The sequence below is a fragment of the Bactrocera oleae genome, chromosome 6 (assembly GCF_042242935.1).
Source record: "Bactrocera oleae isolate idBacOlea1 chromosome 6, idBacOlea1, whole genome shotgun sequence".
NCBI lineage: Eukaryota > Metazoa > Arthropoda > Insecta > Diptera > Tephritidae > Bactrocera > Bactrocera oleae.
The window spans coordinates 12,808,477-12,826,527 of record NC_091540.1 but is presented as its reverse complement, the minus strand read 5'-3'; the positions used below and the strand labels follow the sequence as shown (position 1 = coordinate 12,826,527).

Below are 18,051 nucleotides of genomic sequence, written 5' to 3'. Positions count from 1 at the left end.
AACGTTCGTTAGCACCGTTATGAAATTAAACATATTATAGGAATAAACAATAGACTATATACGTTAGTATAGATATGTCTCCAAAATATTAAACAATCTATGTCGTTTTGTGATAAGCTTCGTAGTAAAGTATAAGCAAATGAGTGCATCAACGAAATTTAACCACCTCCATTAACCTGAGAAGCTCTTATAAAACATATATATACAGAAATATCAAGTAGCTAAAAGTGTATATTTAGTAATCCTCCTCAAAGAAAAAGCCAGAAAAAACGTTAACTTCGGTTGCACCGAAGCCTCAACACCCTTTACGAATACAAAAGGCTCCTTTGAATAAATTGATTTCGTTCGTTGAGCTAGTATGACAGCTATATGCTATAGTGATACGATCTGAACGATTTATTAGAGATTCCATTATTGCCTTAGATAACGATCCGTTCCAAATTTCGTGAAAATATCTCGTCAAATGAAAGTTTTTCATACAAAAACTTGATTCCGGTTGTTCTGTTCAATTTGTATGGCAGCTATATGCTATAGTAGTCCGATATCGGTCATTCCGACAAATAAACAGCTTCTTGGTGAGAAACGGTCATGTGCCAAATTTAAGATCGATATCTGAAAAACTGAAGGACTAGTTTGCATGTATACAGACGGTCGGACATGGCTAAATCAACTCAGCTCATCATTCAGATCATTTATATATACATATATTTTAGAGGGTCTCCTTCTGGGTGTTACAAACTTCGTGGCAAACTTAATATACCCTATTCAGGGCATAATAAGTGAGGAATAGACTTAGGTCGAGGGTAACCACACGTTATATTATATAATGGGCATTCGGTGGTATTTATTATACTCAAACAGTGCTTTATGTCTTTTAGTCCAACTTGTATACAATTTTCAAACACTTTTACTGAGTTCTTTCCACATTGATAAAAATTATACTTCGCAAAGTTTTTTGTTATGTAAAATTAGTCGCACCTATAGCATACTTTTCAGAGCTTTCGAATACCTTTAATAAACTTTCCTGAAGGGCTGTTGATTTCACGCATTTATATAATAATAATCAAAATATCACAAATTTGCTTCTTATAGCTGTGAAATTTTACGCAAAATAGATTGAAATATGTTTAAAAATAAAATTGTAAGTATGTTTCTTAATCTGAACCAAAAACAATCAAGAAAAGAAAACTCCTACACTGACTTGCTTTATTATATTGGCCTAAAATTGGCTATTATACCTAATCGGTCTAAATCATTCATATTTCCAAGGATCTTTAGGTAAATTGTCTACTATTAATTAATTAGAAGTTTTTTTGCTGAAAAGGGACCACAAATTATTTAATATTAAGAACACTGGTTGGGCTTGAACGACCAGTGAAAGCTTTGGACCACTGCTTAAAGACTTTCCAAAACAAAGCTTTTTATATTTTGTACATACAGCATACATACATACACACATACATATGTACATATGAATATACACATAGCTAAAATAAAGTGTTTTTTAAATCTAACAATAAAACATCAATTTCGGCTTCTAGTCATTACAGGAAACGAATGATCCAATGATCTGAATCAGCTTCAAATTGCTTGGCTTAGTCAGCAACAAATGCAAAAGAGTCAAACACACTGACGTTGGCACATACAAACACACTCGCATGATTATTTCTATTAGTAAGCAGTAATACAAGGAAATTCGGGGAAATCTACGCTCAAGCCTACAACCATTGAACTATAATGGTGGGGAGGGGGTGAGTATTTTCGCTTGCTGCCTTGTTAAATGCGACAAACGAACGTTTACATGTACCAAGGCGCGCAACAGCCGTCAGAAACAGTTGTTGCAGCAACACAAAAAAAAAAAAACAAAAAACAACAAATTGTTGCAACAACAACGAAAACGGTAAATGTAGTGGCACCTAACTGCAACGGCAGTGAATTCAATGCGCCGCCAATCCACGAGTATATACCAATTAGTAGTGGTAAGCGCGTGCTGTCTATAAAATCAGCAACAACAACGTTTACATGTTAGCGCAATAAGAACAACGTCAGATAACTGTGCGTGTTGTGACCCTTGCGGCAGGACACGGCTGTAAGGCAACAACAAGCAATAAAGGCTCCAAGCCAAATTAGAGCGCAAATGAGATGAAAAGGTGAAAACGTTAACTGCGCAGTCGCTAGCAGATAACAGACGGCGCTGCAATAACAACGCTTACATACAACTATAAATTACGGGTGCGCAGCCCTTAAAGGTTAAATGTGCCACTGCATGCCGTTTTGATTCAATGTTCTCCTTTATAAGCGCCTGCATATACTGTACGTACATAAATAAATGTATGTATATGCATGTGTATGTATGTATGTATATATGTATATTGTGTGTCGCTAACTGTGTGCTTGGTTTTGTTGTTGCTTTGTCGTGTGCTGCAATTTGCTTTACTACGATTTTTTAAGCTTGAAAATCAACCACTTCAACAACACCAAGTCACCACCAAGAGCGGAGCGTATTTTATTCTCCACACCACTACACACACACACACAAAAGTACACAGTAGAAAAATAACTTTACGGCCATCCCTACGGTAGTAGTAAGAAACCACCACCGCCGCCGACTGTTGTGTGTGATGCATAAGCAACAACAAGAACAGCAGCCACCAACTGGCGTACAATCACCGTCAAAGAGCCAACCAGCTAACAACCACTCTTACCAACACCAACACAACTCTCAGCCAACTTGAAAACAGTCTCAGTGACGGGCTATGCGATTGGGCTCTGGTCTGGTCATAGGCAGCCAACGAGTGAAGATTCAGTCAGGTGCCAAGCACCGTGCAACACGGACGTGTGTTCAAGTGGATTTCAAACCATAAATAAATGCCAATACGACAAAAGTTGAACAAAGTGCATGGAAATTAATTAAAAAAGTGTTTTCTCAATAAAACCGTTAAGTCGCAATTCGTGTAAACTCGCCGTGTGGCAATAGAAGAGAAATCAAAGACTGCTGCTTTGTAAAAGACAAAATTCGTGTGTGCACCAGCTAAATACATAGAAGTGATTTTACAGAAAAATACACAAATTTAATTTAAATAAATAACCGTTCTTGTTTGCTGAAATATTTTTGATAAAATTGTGTTAAATAATTAACTTAGAATTTCGACATACCATAAAACCTGTGCAAACAATCGGTTGAAAAATCAGTATCGCATCGAAATAAATTGAGGAATTCGCACAAAATAATCAAAAATATAGAAAAAATGAATCACCTGTCTCCACCGCTAACGCCACATTCACAAAAACCAGCACAATCGCCTTCGCTGGCCGCCTTTGCCAATTCCGCGCTGGACGTGAATCTCGGCTCGACGAAGAGTTGGATACAAAATGCATCAGCATTTAATTCCGTTATCGCGTCGGCGCAGAAATTGAATAGTAAGTCAATTTGACAAATGAAATGCTTTATAATTTTCTAAAATTGAAGAGAAGAAAAGAAGAAAAATAATAAATTTATTTTATATACTAACCATTGCCATTTCCGTTCTCAAATACAATAATTGTTATTTATTATTTAAAACATGGTTTTTAATTGAGTTATTAAAGGTTAAAACATATATATATATTTGTAAGATAATTGCACGACTTTTGATTTTAATAATTAACGCCTAAAATCATTTCTAGCCATCGTTTTATTTACATTTAAAACATTTCTAAGTAATTTTATCAATTTATTTTATTATTTATGTTCAAAACAAAAATTATTAATTCGAAATTCCTCTTTAACAGCAATATCCACAATTCGTGGTTATGTTCTTCAATTAAGTAAATCCTTCTCCCATCCACTAATTAATTTTTTAATTTAATTGTATTTCATTTCTCTCACCTACAGATCTCCCTTTTCCCTACAACTCCCTCTTCTACTCCAGCGTGTTATGGCCACAATTTCTACTCTCCTCCACTACAACAGCGCTCGGCACGCCCACCACACCAACAACGCCCCACTCACCCACATCGTTTACAAACAATCGCGATTATTCGCTCACACCCGAAAAGGATCAGGAGAACGCACAGTTGCCGCCACAACAGGATGTCAGCCACGGTGAGGATATGCCGCTAAATCTGTCACTGAAACAAACATCGTGCCTGAAGCGGCTGACACGCTTCCCAAACGCGGACCAACAACACGAAAGCAACGAATCTGATCTGAATGCTTGCACTCCAGTAAGCGTTGACATTGTAAGCACACCACCACCACTGCGTGCTGTCAATCTCAAGGTTAACGCTGCAGCTAGCAATGAGCAAACTGCGATCAACAAATTAGAGCCGCGTTCGCCCACAAAACGCCGCTCGCATGGCTCGATCATCTGGTCGCCGGCGAGTATGTGCGAGAAAACGGAAGCAAGCGATGGCGCAGCAAGCAATGCGGAATATAGCGGCGCATATGCCGTTGATCCGATTGTGCGTAAATTCAAGTACGAACGTCGCGCCAGCTACCCGCGCCGCTCGATCGGCGCTGCGATCGCTGATGTCTCGCTGCAATCGCCACTCTCTTCCAACACTGCATTGGCCACACAATTTAATGCGGCCGCCGTGGCCGCTGCTGCCCGTGCGCAGGAACTTAAGGCGGCCAATTTAGAGATGGAAGTCGCACAACAACAAATCTATGCGCATCGCAACGCCTTCATGGCCGGCCTGGCGACGGGCAACAACTTCGAAATGCTGCAAGCACACCTCAAGGAGCTGCAGAGTCGCGCTGATGCCTTTGTGCAAAATAACAATAACAATAACGAGAATTCAATGCTCAGTCGGAATGCCAATCGGCTGGGAAGAGGTGGCAGCTACGATAGCCATGACGATGGCATGGAACACATGAAAACGGAAGAAGATGCGGATATGACAGAGGAAGCGATCCGTTACTCGCCAAATAATTCGGCTATAATGCATGAGCAGCAGCAGCAGCAACAACAGTTGCAACATTATGTAGCACAACAACAACATCAGCATCCGGACTCGACCGCGATCATTAGCGCAGCAGATGTTCATCAGCGCTCCTACAGTTGCAGTAGTGAGGGCGAGAGCGAGAAGCGGGGGACACGCAACTTTCAGGTAAGTTTTTTGGCAAGCAATGTTGGTTTAAGAAAACGAAATGATTAAAATTCGAGAATAAGAAATGAAAAATGAGAAATTGATTAGGAGGATGCGTCGCTGGTGAAAGGACGTGACTAATTTGGTCAGCTGTAAGCGGCGAGTGTAAATTGCAGCTTCAACTATGGTAGGCATAGTTGCATACAATAGAGAGATCAGTGTATTGTAATGCATAGAAATTTGCCTAAATCTGAGCAAAGTATGGTTTACAGTTATTTTCGCAATAATTTTGAGACTAACGCTACCGAATTTAGCATCTAAACTGCTTTAAAACTCCTTACAAAAATAGCAAAAACTACATAGACACAAAGTGTAAGCCTCAAAGTGCATTTAATTAAATAATTGCGTGATTTTTATGTAGGGAAATAGTTAACCCACTTATTTAAGCACGGAAATGCCATACAAAATGGTAAATCATATATATATCTGCAGGACTTTCACCATTGGCACAAGCGTTTATTAAGCTATTCATTATGAATGTAAAAACAAAAGCAAAACATCAAAAATATTGATCAATTAACACGCATAGAGACACTTAGTTAAAGTACACGGGGTGATGGGCTCAAACCCTTGGGTCACCTAACCAACTTGCGCACAAACACACAATACATACAGATATTGCCTATTTATTGCATTCGCCGCTGAATTCTCGTTTAATTTGCCTAAAAGGCATCGATTTCGTAATATATCAGGTGTCCACTTCAATTATTTTTTCAATATGCCAATAACTCGGCTCTAAGTGTCACCTACTACTACTATCTAGCAGAATTTTACAAATATACCAGCAAACAAACTGCATTTGCATTGGTGTGCGTGTGCGTCACGATTTGTGTCACGATATTAAACAATTAAACGTATTCAAAAGTGATTTCGTATGCAGGGGTGGTGGAAACAAGCAAGCAAGAACACTTTCATGCCGAAATTTAAGTGTGGCAGTTACTTTCGGAACACATTTCTAACACGCTGGCATACTGATTGTTTCAAACAAATGCAACGACACTACCAACGCTGCGAATTAAATAATAGTTTTTCTCTCACACACAAATTTTGATTGTTTGTATTGACCCTATTAAAGCACTGTGCGTTAATAGAGGACACTAATCTACGTTTTCGACGCTTATTCAATTACTTTGCGTAATTTCCAACACTTTGCACCCACTATCATAATTTGTTTGCTTTATTGTTTAATTCTACTATATATTGCATTTGTGTCTTTCGCGCGTCCTTCTGCTGTTTGTTTGATGTTTTATGTTCCTTGCAGTGCTTGAGTTTTATGTTAATTTTCAATTTACTTAATTTGTCTGCATTGCGTGACCGCTCACCTCTTCACTCGTGCCGCTGTTGGCAAGTGTTTGAACGCGCCGTTTATTTACACACTGTCCTTTGGTCTTTGCGGTAGTAAATTTTCTGTCTTAATTATTTATTTGTAGTAATTATGATTAGTAAACGTTTCGACTTTCGCAGCGTTGAGTATTTGATAAAATGATTTTAGGGTTGAGGCACAACTGAAAAGGGGTTTACAATGGACTAACGCTACCGCTGCCTTCGAATGTGCACGAAAATGTTTGGAAAGCTTTTGATTGGCACAATCAGATATATAGATGACATTGTTTACAATAATGTCAAATGTTGTTCGAAGAGAATTACGTTTTGTTTGCACAATGTCGCGGTATTGCAAATGAATTGAACTCAGTTAGTAATCATGTGATATTGAGCAACAGAAAAAAACAATTTTTTTAAAGTTAGTTAACATGAAGACTGCGTTATTAAGTATAATTGTAACCCTATCATTTGGGAAATTTAAAAGAGCTAAGAGCTGAAGAGAGCGCAAATGTTACTGAAATTAGCTTTAAATTTTCAGAATATACCTCTTGATAGCGAAAACATTGTTTCTTGTTTTCAACAATAGTGCTCAACATTTCCTCTGTGCCTAAGTTTCTAAGCCTAGCTGCAATCCTTTCTGTCATACAAACTCTGTTTTCAACATTTCTATTATTTTCTTAAGTATGTACAGATATTTTAAGGATAGATTACAAAAAGCGCTCATAATCGTTTCACCTGCGATTAAGCATTGTTGTCAATATGGCACGGCGCACGACCAAACGGTAACGTTTAGCGCGTATGATCGCCTAAATGCCAGACAAAGTGTCAAATTGCAATTATTATGTGATCAAACATACTTATTTTTTATTACATTACAAACACATACTTTTCTGGTTGTTTTTGTAGGCATTGCATTCACAATTTTGTTGTCCATAAGGCTTTTATTGCAACCCGATACGCTTGCAGGGCTTCGTCCTTAGCGTTGACAGGCGTTCTTACTGCGCGCACTATCACTTTTTCCGCTTTCTTTTACTCTTAACTTTCTACGTCTCCATCTCTCTCTCTGTCACTCTCTCTCTCTGTCTCGCAAGCAAGCTATGTTGTGGTAACAGCAATTTCCGAGCCGCAGCAGATGGTCGTGTGGCGTTTAATAAACATTTTTTATTGATCATTTCGCCGGCACAATTGTTGTAAGGATTTTCATTAAGAAAAAATGTGTTTATGTGCGAGTTTATAAGTGTTTTTTATTTTTTTGAGAGATCCAACACTCTTTACATCTGTTGTTACAGCGCTGCGCGATCAGTGGGTGGCCGAATTTGAAAAAAAAACTGTGCCTTGCGCGAGTCACTTAACTGGAAACTCTGCCTTATGGCTGGCACACTTTTTTCTTTCCGTTAATGCAACTAGCACTTTTATAAAATTTTTAAGCTGCAGCTGAAAATATGCTAGCAGAAGCTGTAATGCATCCTGCGCATTTTGCTGTATGTATCTATGTATTTAGCAGCGCTTAGTCAGCGCTTTCTTCAGCTTTGACTCACCTCTACGAATCAATGGAAAAAATCTAGTGCCAAACCCCAGTTAGGGGTTTTCTCCAGCTCATTTGTATTCATAGCGGCTTTTGCTGGCGAATCCAACTTCCGTTTTCGCTTCCTAACTTCGCACGCCAAGCAGCTTGAGAGGCAGCATTGTCAGCGCATTGCAAACCTGCGCAACAATTGTGGCTAATTAGCCAAACAGTTATATATACAGACACATACGCATGCATGTGTATTATTTACAAGTCACACACACACCCACACAGATTACAGCAACAAAGGCGAGCGCTCGTCAATAATAACGTTAGTGAAAACACAAAGGCGACACTTGTTTAATGAGCAATAAATAAATGCAAGACAGTCAAGAGTACAGTGCTATGTGCGCGTGTATGGATTGACAGCGCTAGCAACACACACATCCATAGATTGTTAACAATGTGCGTACAACAACAACAAAAACAGCGATGTTTCCTCTTTTTATACCAAAAATAACTAAACAAACAAACAGAGTTAGCTTCACATACATTTATGTTTCAAACGCAAACACACGCACACCCAGATACATATATATATATATATATATACTTGTATATATATTATATGTATCTAGTCTACGTAAATCCCGCTTCGGCACTCTCAATAGTAGACAAACAATCAAACAACACGCGCATTGCAGCAGCTAACTGTCGTAGCAAACACTTGTGTCAAGCTGCAGACCAGCGTTGCCAGCCTGCGCGCAGACTAGCAACAACAAAGATTATGAAATATGGTATTGTTGTACTCAAACGACTACTTATATTTGAAGAATAGTAATTAATCTTTAAGAAATATGCTTTATGCATGCGACTGGTTGCTTGCTTGGCTTTCGACGCCCTCAAACGTCCACGAACCAATCTTTTGAGTTCATGTTGCACGACAAACTGTATCAACATTTGACTCTGTGCCTGATTTCATGGCAGCGCAGAATACTTCGGGGAAATTTTTATTGAAATTTGTATACTTTTTATACAAATATTTGGTTTATTTAAGCGGAAATAAAGCAACGTTCGCACTAGTAGCACATTTAAATATTAAATTAATAAAAGTTTAACGTTACTTTAGTACGGTTATGAGTGCAAATATGTAGGTTTGGTTAGTGAGAAAGTTTAGCAGTAAACAACGTGTTGTTTCGTTTTATAAATACATTTATACTTACATACAGTGTCGAACAAAACTAAAGCACGCAGTTCACCTTGTACACATTTCATAAAAAAAAATGTAAGAGTTTTGCCAAACTTTAAAATTTTTTATAAATATAATAGGATTATATATTTAAAGCAAAAATTTATGTAATAAGATTTTGACATACAAAAATTTCGCATAATATGTATATTTGCTACGATAAAACTAAAACACGAAACTATATTTACTTATTTCTTGAGCTTAATTTCAACAAGTACCGTTAAAATTCCAACTACAGTTAGAAATCGTTATTTGAAGAGCGTGTTAGAGTAATTTTATTACAATTACATCAGTCATTTGTGATCAACCGATGGCAAGGATAAAATGATTCGAAACTCTTTGATTCAAGAGAGCGCTGTCAAAGTCCACATTATTTATAACCTTGGGCAGTGGTGCCAATAAGGAAGGAAATAATGTTTGAGATTTTTTAATGTGTTTATTGAGTATTTTTCGGTTCTCATGAAAAATATATATATAATAAATATTAGTTTAACAAACTAGATATCCTATATGCAGTCCGAATATATGTACATGTTTATTTTAATCACAAATGATTTCCAAAGTTAGCTTTTAAAGCTCAACTTAACAAAATATTTTAATATTTCAAAACACTTACAAGTTTCAAATAACCTAAACATGAACAGTACTTATTTTTTATATACACAAAAAACAAATATCTTGATTCTGCTAAGCAAAACATTACTCTGCGAACAAATACCCACTCTTTCTTAAAATCAACACTATATTAAATATCTTTAAATAAAGATTAGAAACACACGTAAAAGTCACTAAAAAATCTGATCTCACAAATAACCCATTGATTTTGCAATTTATTTCTACGGGATTCTTAGTGGTAGTTCATGATCTCGTGGCTTCCTCCAGCAGCACTGAAAGTTTTTAAATACTCCATCAGAAGGCAAAGAGAGAAGTTTCGGATCATTTTATCCATGACCGATGGTGTTGCTTCGTAATACAAAAAAAGTACTAGGAAAATGGCGCGTAATAAGTATACAGCACTATTTAGGAAAAAAATTATTAGCGATTTTAAAAACGGTGAATCAGTAACTAATATTTCGAAAAGTGCACAATTAATCACAGCTTGTCTCAAAAATTATAAGTCTTTCTCGTTCTTCGGGCTCACTAACCACATTTCATGGATATGGCAGACCTAGTAAAACTACTAGCCGTGAGGATATGGTGCGTTCTATAAAAAAAAGATCCCTTGGTATCAGCTAGATCAAACCAGAGTTAATTGGGTTTGAGTATTTCGTACAGATCCATCCAGCGACGATCTGTAGAAAATAACTTTATAACATATAGAAGTGCCAAAAAGTCATACATTTCGCAAATTCGCAAAAATCGAAAAGCGCGTCTTGAATTTGCAAAAGCTCACGCTAACTGGAGTATTACAAAATGAAGGAGCGTACTTTTTTCTGATTAGTCCAAGTACAATATTAAAGGAACTGATGGATTAAAGCTGGTACAAAGACTAAAAGGTTTCAATCCGCCTTATCCGCAAGGTACTGTGAAACATGAAGGAGCTAAGGTGATGTTTATCAAGTCATGGCATAGGTCCGATCCATCAAGTTAATGGCATAATGGATCATTTTATGTACAAAAACATTCTTCAAAATGTCATGCTTCCTCATGCTGAAGAGGAAATGTCGTTAAAATGATGAACTTTTGAAGTGGCCCGCGCAATCACCTGATCTCAATCCCATAGACAGTCTATGGGAAATTGTAGATGGAAAAATTGTAAAAATAAGGCCTTTCTCTTTGCCCAAGTGGAACGGAAATGTAAAAAACATTTCTCAAGACATTTTAAACAATTTAATTGAATCTATGCCCTAAAGCTGTAAAGCCGTCATAGAAACAATGGATATACCATTAAATATTAACCACAAATACTTTTATTTTTTTATTATATGTAATGTGCTTTAGTTTTGTCTCATGTATTCTATGCATATTGTTAAACTTTAAGTCATATTTAAGTGTAAAGAGAATTAATATGTTACGTTTTTTTTAATACATCAATAAAAATATATATATTTTTGTGAAATAAAATAGAATATATTAATTTTATAGCAGTAAATAAATTATTTGCAGCTAAATGGTAATATTGTAAATTTCGAGCTTTAGTTTTGTCCAACACTGTATGTATGTCAGCACGTGCTTGCATATTTGGTTTTTAGTGAAATCAGCGAAAAAGTTGTCTAAGAGAGAACACATGTAATTACATAAGATTTACTTAGAGTATCAAAAGTTATAATTTTGAAATCATTACATTTGGAATATTGCCCCGGTTGAACATCGATCCTGACTCCAGACTTGATTACTTAAGCAAAAATAGGCACTAAGCACTACCATACTCAACTGTGTAAATTAAAGCAACTATTTTCTTAAAACTTTCATAATATTTGCACAACTGCATCTAATTACGCCAGCTCGTTGGTAGTGTGGAGTTCATTTTGACGAAAAAGCGAAGTGTAAATCGTTCAAAACAGCTCTAAAAACTGTTTGTAAACTATGTGAAGTTAAATAGATACTCGTATAAGTATGTGTAACTTCGCCCCACCGCCAAAAAGCTATGCCCACTTCAGACACCTACGCAAACATTTAAGGTTTGGGAGCACATACATATGTATAAGTGATTATATGAATATAATCTTCATTTGATTTGTTATTGCTGTTACATTCTTTCCCAAGCTTCGTATATGTACAGCTGTTTTATACGAACCCATTCGAAGTCGAGCCGAAACATTATAGATGCGCGGAAAATCATTCACATGATTTGAAATGTTTGAAAAAGTGCTATTGTATCCGTTGTTGACGTAATGGAATGGCGGCACATGCAGGTGCAGTCGAAATGTAACCATATCGATAACATATCGAGAAAAAGTAGTGTGCGCGAGTATTTAAAATTTGTATAAAAGCCATTAAGAATTCTACAAAATCGTCCTTCTTACAATTTGTACTGCAAATCAGCTTTTTCGTGATCACGTTAAAAAGTCTTCGTTATATTTTAGGCAACTAAATATTTGCTGGAATTTATATTTCCAACAACTTTAATATTTTTGAAGCATAATAGTAAAATATAGTTTAAAAAAATTACAAAAGCGCGCTTTTAAAACCACTTCAAACCAAAAAGTGAAAATTAATTTCTTATATAAACTGACAGAAATATTGACCGAAAAATACTTGTATTCTTGTGAGTTAAGTGTGATGTGCTCGATATACGTAAAATATGGCACAAACCATCACATTCTAAAAAAAAGTCGTTTATACAGGTTGTTGGAAAGGTGGTTGGTCTCACCAAGAAAAAGCACTACTAGCTCCAAATTTTTTTGTCTTCAGTTGGTACATCTGTCGTGAGAACACATGTAAAGTTACAAGTCATTCTGTCAATTAATTATTTGTTTACAAATCATTTGAAGTTGACGTGTCTGAGTATTTTTTAATATGGAAAAAATTTAATATCGCGCAGTGATTAGCATCTTTTTTTTGAACGATTTAAAAGCAAAGAAAATTTAAGAACAATTGTTAGAAGTGTATAAGGATTTCTCATCTTTAAAACGCAGCGTTGAATTTTGGCCTGGTGAATTTAAACGTGGTTGTTCTAGGCTTGAAGACGATCCACGCGAAGGACGGCCAAAAACCGCAACCACACCAGAAATCATTGAGCAAGTTCATAATATTGTTAGTGAAGAACCAAGTTTGACTAAGCGTGAAATTGCGAATGCCATAGGCATCTCAGACGAACAGGTACTTCATTTTTATATGGAGAATTATTAATAACTATTGTATTATAAATATGAAATAGCTGTTTGGAAAGTTAGTGCCGCACACGTTAAAAATTCAACAAAAACTGCATCGAAAACAAATTTCTCAGCATAATTTGGAGCGTTTTAAGCAGAATAAACCCGATTTCTTGCCTATAAATGATCTTAAAATGATCTACCTAAAAACTATAAATGATCTACCACCATGATCCTGAATTGAAACTAGAACATTTACAGTGGATTGAAGATGGTTGTTCAGCTCCAAAGCAGGTGAAGTCATAACGATCAGCAAAAAGGGTTATGGCATCAGTTTTTTGGGATGCAAAAGGAAATTTCGTTGATTCATTATCTGCAAAAAGGCAGCAATCAACTCTGGATATTATTGCAGCCTTGTGGATCAGCTGGTTGAAAAAATTCGTGAGAAAAGACCTGGTTTGCAGCACAAAAAAATCACTTTTCATTAAGACAATGCACCTGCTCACAATAGTGTGATAAAATTCAACGCATTAAAGTACGAATGTCTTGAGCATCCACCGTATTCACCAGATTTGGCTCCCAGCGACTACTACCTCTTCAGATACCTGAAACAGTTCGTTTGTCGAATGCGTCGAATGAAAAAGCTATTACAGCCGTAGACGGGTATTTTGCAGAGCTTTCGGAAAGTTATTGTAGGGATGGCATAAAATTATTGGAGGATTATTGGAATGAGTGTATTTAAGGGAGCTTATATTAAATATATATATATATATGTTTCGTACCAAAAACAGTATTAATCATTTCGAAAATATACTTTAATTTTTTTAACTTCCCGCTAAGAAAATTGAAAATTTTCTAAAAATCGGGAAGATATTGGTTTCACCCCATTTTGCAAAAATCGAGTTCTCAACAGATCTCGACGTTTTGAGGGTCGAGGAAGCTTCCCCGAACATTTCTACGATGATGTCCGTATGTCTATATGTATGTGTGGATGTATGTGTGTGTGTGTGGATGTATGTGACCCTCTTATAACTTTTAAACGGCTCAACCGATTTGAATAAACTAAACGGCATTCCAAAGGGTTTCATTGCACTTGAATTTCGTGTGAGTTTGGACCCAATCGGACCAGTAGATTTTGAGAAATCTCAAAAATAAAAAGAATTTCTTCCAAACGACTTGACCGATCGACACCAAAAACTAATCAGTTCTAAACCTTGAAAAAACACATCGTTTGCCGCAAACCGGGTCAAAATCGGTTTTTACTTGCGAGATATCGAAAACGAAAAATTTCGAAGAGCTCAAAAGCAGTGAAAAAAGCGAAATTTGAACGTTAGCGTATGAAATTAGAGGGAAGTTGCAGGGATGGCCCTTGAGGCCAACCGTTTTCCACATTTTTTTTATTAAACTTATTTGTGCATTAATTTTTGTTTACTACAATATTTATAATAATTTTTAATTTTGATTTTTTACAGTGTAAGCAATGTGGCAAATCCTTTAAGCGTTCGTCGACATTGTCCACGCATTTGTTGATTCACAGCGACACAAGACCTTATCCATGTCAATATTGCGGCAAGCGTTTCCATCAAAAATCCGACATGAAGAAGCATACATACATACATACAGGTGAGTTAAATTGCATAATGAATACATTACCTAAACCTGCACTGGTTTGAGTAGTTTCAAATAGAAAAATTAGTTTCAAAATGACTATTCCTACAATCTCATATTAAAAATCGAATATGTCAAAATTTTAAGTCATAACTGAAGTCAGCTATTTAGTTGTAGTTGTAATATGACATATGGCCAGGATGACTGCGTGAACAAAGCTGGTCTTATCAGCGCATTCTATCAGCTATTAGTTCGTGCAACAGTCAGTTTTATTAAGCGAACAAATTGTCGAAACAGGGTGCCAACATATATTAATGATTAGTTATGAATTATTTCACTATATGTAGCTATAGGTAGAGTTTTCAAGTTTTACTAGGTCCAAGTAAAACGCTAAACTCATGCTTAGTAAATAAAATTGACATTCAAATGTCTATTTTTCTTCTTTAATACACTTTATTATCTGTTTCAAAAACTTTTATAACTCAAATTTTTTGCAACACCTTCTAAAACTGCACTGTTGCACTGCTTGCACCAGTCAGTTTGTGGCACCCTCGATATCTCAACTGATGCGCATATGTGTGTATAGGTGTGTATATGTGATAAAGCGTGTCACGTGCCACTCCAACGGACAATGTTGTCGCCACTTTGCCAACAATTAAATCACATGGTCATGCGTTTGCATACATACACACACATATATATATATGTATGTACATATATCTAAAAAAAAAATATTTATTAATGCATGCCGCCGTTATCTGATTTAATTTTACTAATTGCGTGATTTTGTTGCACAAGTGTAAAATCATTTGTTGCAATGTTCGCCATTCGTCCGAGTGGTAGTCACATTTAAACACTTATATAAGCGATAGTTGCATTGAACGCATTTCCCTACAAATTCACTTCAACGCAAAAGTGATTAATATTCTTAATTGCTTCGCCCTTAAGGCCCACTGTGTCCGCTACCAGCACACTTTTATATGCTTCGGTCACACAAAGTGATTTTATTTTTAATTAATTTATTGAACACTTGCTTATTTTTTTTCGTATTTGCTTTCATTTTGCAGGTGAAAAGCCACATAAATGCACTGTTTGCCTAAAAGCTTTCAGCCAAAGCTCCAATCTCATCACACACATGCGCAAACACACCGGCTATAAACCCTTCGGTTGCGGCCTCTGCGATCAATCGTTCCAGCGCAAGGTCGATCTGCGTCGCCATCGCGAGAGTCGGCACGAGGAAACTTTGGCACCGGTGAAGATGGAGGTGAGCAGCAGCAGTTGCTGAAGACACGCCTATGGACCGAAAGTGGTCCAGCGCTATAACAAGACTGGCAGTTTTATCTTTATGCCGCAGTGGTATCCCTTATGGATCGGTTAGTTATGTGTGTAAACTCGAATTTAAAATAGCACTAATCGTAGTTATACTTCAAACATACATATGCACTAATACACACACACACATATATATAAAGGGTATGCAAATCGTATTCATATACTCGTTTGTATTAGTATGCAGTTTTGCAGTTATTTGCGTGACATTTATGAGAATCTAAAAACAATTAGATTTAATGCGCACGCCAAGTATTGTGTGGTACCAGTTGGTCTGTTAAAATACTAAGTCGTTTAAGCCAAAGTTTTGTACACACTAATTTATTGATTAAGTCGTTAAATAAAATAAGTTTTATATAAGTTTTACTTGTACTAAAACTTTACTGAGCCAGTGAATGTGTGTCGGTGTGTTGCCTTAGCCTTTGATATTCTAAATATTTAAGTGTTGCGCATAAGAAAAAAAGTACATTATTACAAATAATTAGAAAAAATAAAAATAAAATTTAATAGTTAGTGTTAAGGAAACTGATTTTTATTCGTTTGATTGTTAAATTGACTATTTTGCTCACTTATTGTTGCTCAAATAATTGAAAATTTACATATAACAAACTCTAGTAATAACTGTAAATACAATTTTGTAGAATTTTGGACATTTTTACAACATTTGGCCTTATATATTTAGAAAAAAATTATATAATGTTAATGTTAAAACAAAATTTTGTTAATTACAACGCAGCTAAATATACCAAAGAACTAATTTAATTATTTAAGTTGGAGTGTATAATTTCTCAAAACTTCTAGAATTTTTCAAAATACGCATTTTGCAGGTTTTTTGAAGATAAACTTTCTGTAGTAGTTTAAGTAGTTTAAGTACAAGATTATATAGTTTAGTTAATTTAAATTTGTAGCATAAGTATTATGCATAATTTTTGCCTTAATCAAAACCTATTTATTTTATAAAGAATTTTGAAAAAAAAATAAATAAATGTTAAAAAAGTCGAAAACTACACTTTTACTTATTTTGTTAACAGGAAATAGAATTTTATGAAAATTCAGTAGTAAACAATATTTCTTATTAAATAAGCATTAACGGAAGAGATCGGCAAACGATTACTACATTTTAGAAATATGTCAATGAGCGATCATTTCTCATATCGTTTAAAAAGAGAAACAACATTCTCTCAACAAGCGCTCACGTGGCATATTACTGCTAAGTATTTTTTAATAGTGAAACAAATTCCACAGTCAATGCCATGACAAATTCTTTTTAAAATAACTGTTCACAAAGACATTTTAGTCACATTAAGATCGCGCTCTAAATTCAAGTATAACCTTTGACAGTTAAGACAAATGGTAGGCTAATTTGTTGACGTCAGCTTAGCAAAGAGTTGCAAGGGTTGCTGCTTCAAGTAGCTAACTAGCTACTATTAAAATATTTCATTTCCATTTGACATGGATTGATAGCTTTAACAAATACTGCAACCTTTAATTGTGCCCTGCTTTTCTTGCGTTTTTACGTTGCATCCTTATGAACTTCAATACTCAATAATTTAACAACAAATTAGGCACATATTGCCAGCCGATCGATCGAACGAGTGTTCAAACCTGATTTCAGCGAAAACTGCACGAGTTAATAATTTTCACTATTTTGCGACAATTTTGGCGGCAACACAGCAGAGCTCAAAGAGTTGCCGCCGGCGGCTTTTCTTTGTACTGAGTCTCTACAATGGCAAATATGCCACTTTGTAATATACCGACAACATTATAGCCGCTTAAAAACTATAAAACCCTTAAAATACTAATAACACCGTAAAGTCCGATGACAGTTCAGTTATTCAGCGGTACATTTCCAATTGTTTCCACAACAAATTACAAATCACACAAAGTACTGGCCAAAAACAATACCAAATTTCGAGCTTCGTCAACAGCTCCAAACAATTATCGACGTACTTCATTGATTGCCGATCAAGGCAAAGATCAATGCGATCCTCATTACATATCATAATTATACTCGTAGTTAACGCTGCAAATGCTCATAATCACCGATCAGTAATGAAGTAACGCTCATCCTCATTTATTGCGAATCAGTTGGAACATTTCTTTCAAAATATCGCCCGTAGGTGGAAAGAAGGGCAGAAAGGCATTCTGTA

The 18,051-nt window shown here is 35.9% G+C and overlaps 1 protein-coding gene across 1 annotated transcript; it reads left to right on the top strand.

Annotated features, from left to right (window-relative positions):
• Positions 1-2,802: 2,802 nt before the first annotated feature.
• sens (senseless) lies at positions 2,803-16,564 on the top strand. Its single transcript, XM_036360837.2, has 4 exons — positions 2,803-3,420; positions 3,875-5,091; positions 14,437-14,587; positions 15,640-16,564. Exons 1-4 carry the CDS (start codon positions 3,249-3,251, stop codon positions 15,855-15,857), a joined length of 1,758 nt encoding a protein of 585 aa, XP_036216730.2. The 5' UTR covers positions 2,803-3,248; the 3' UTR covers positions 15,858-16,564.
• The last annotated feature ends 1,487 nt before the right edge of the window (positions 16,565-18,051 follow it).

Excerpts from the sequence above, each read along its gene's own strand:
- sens (XM_036360837.2), top strand. The coding sequence starts at position 3,249 with ATGAATCACCTGTCTCCACCGCTAACGCCACATTCACAAAAACCAGCA. Across the intron at positions 3,421-3,874 it reads GTCGGCGCAGAAATTGAATA|ATCTCCCTTTTCCCTACAAC; the intron begins GTAAGTCAATTT and ends TCTCACCTACAG. Across the intron at positions 14,588-15,639 it reads GCATACATACATACATACAG|GTGAAAAGCCACATAAATGC; the intron begins GTGAGTTAAATT and ends TTCATTTTGCAG.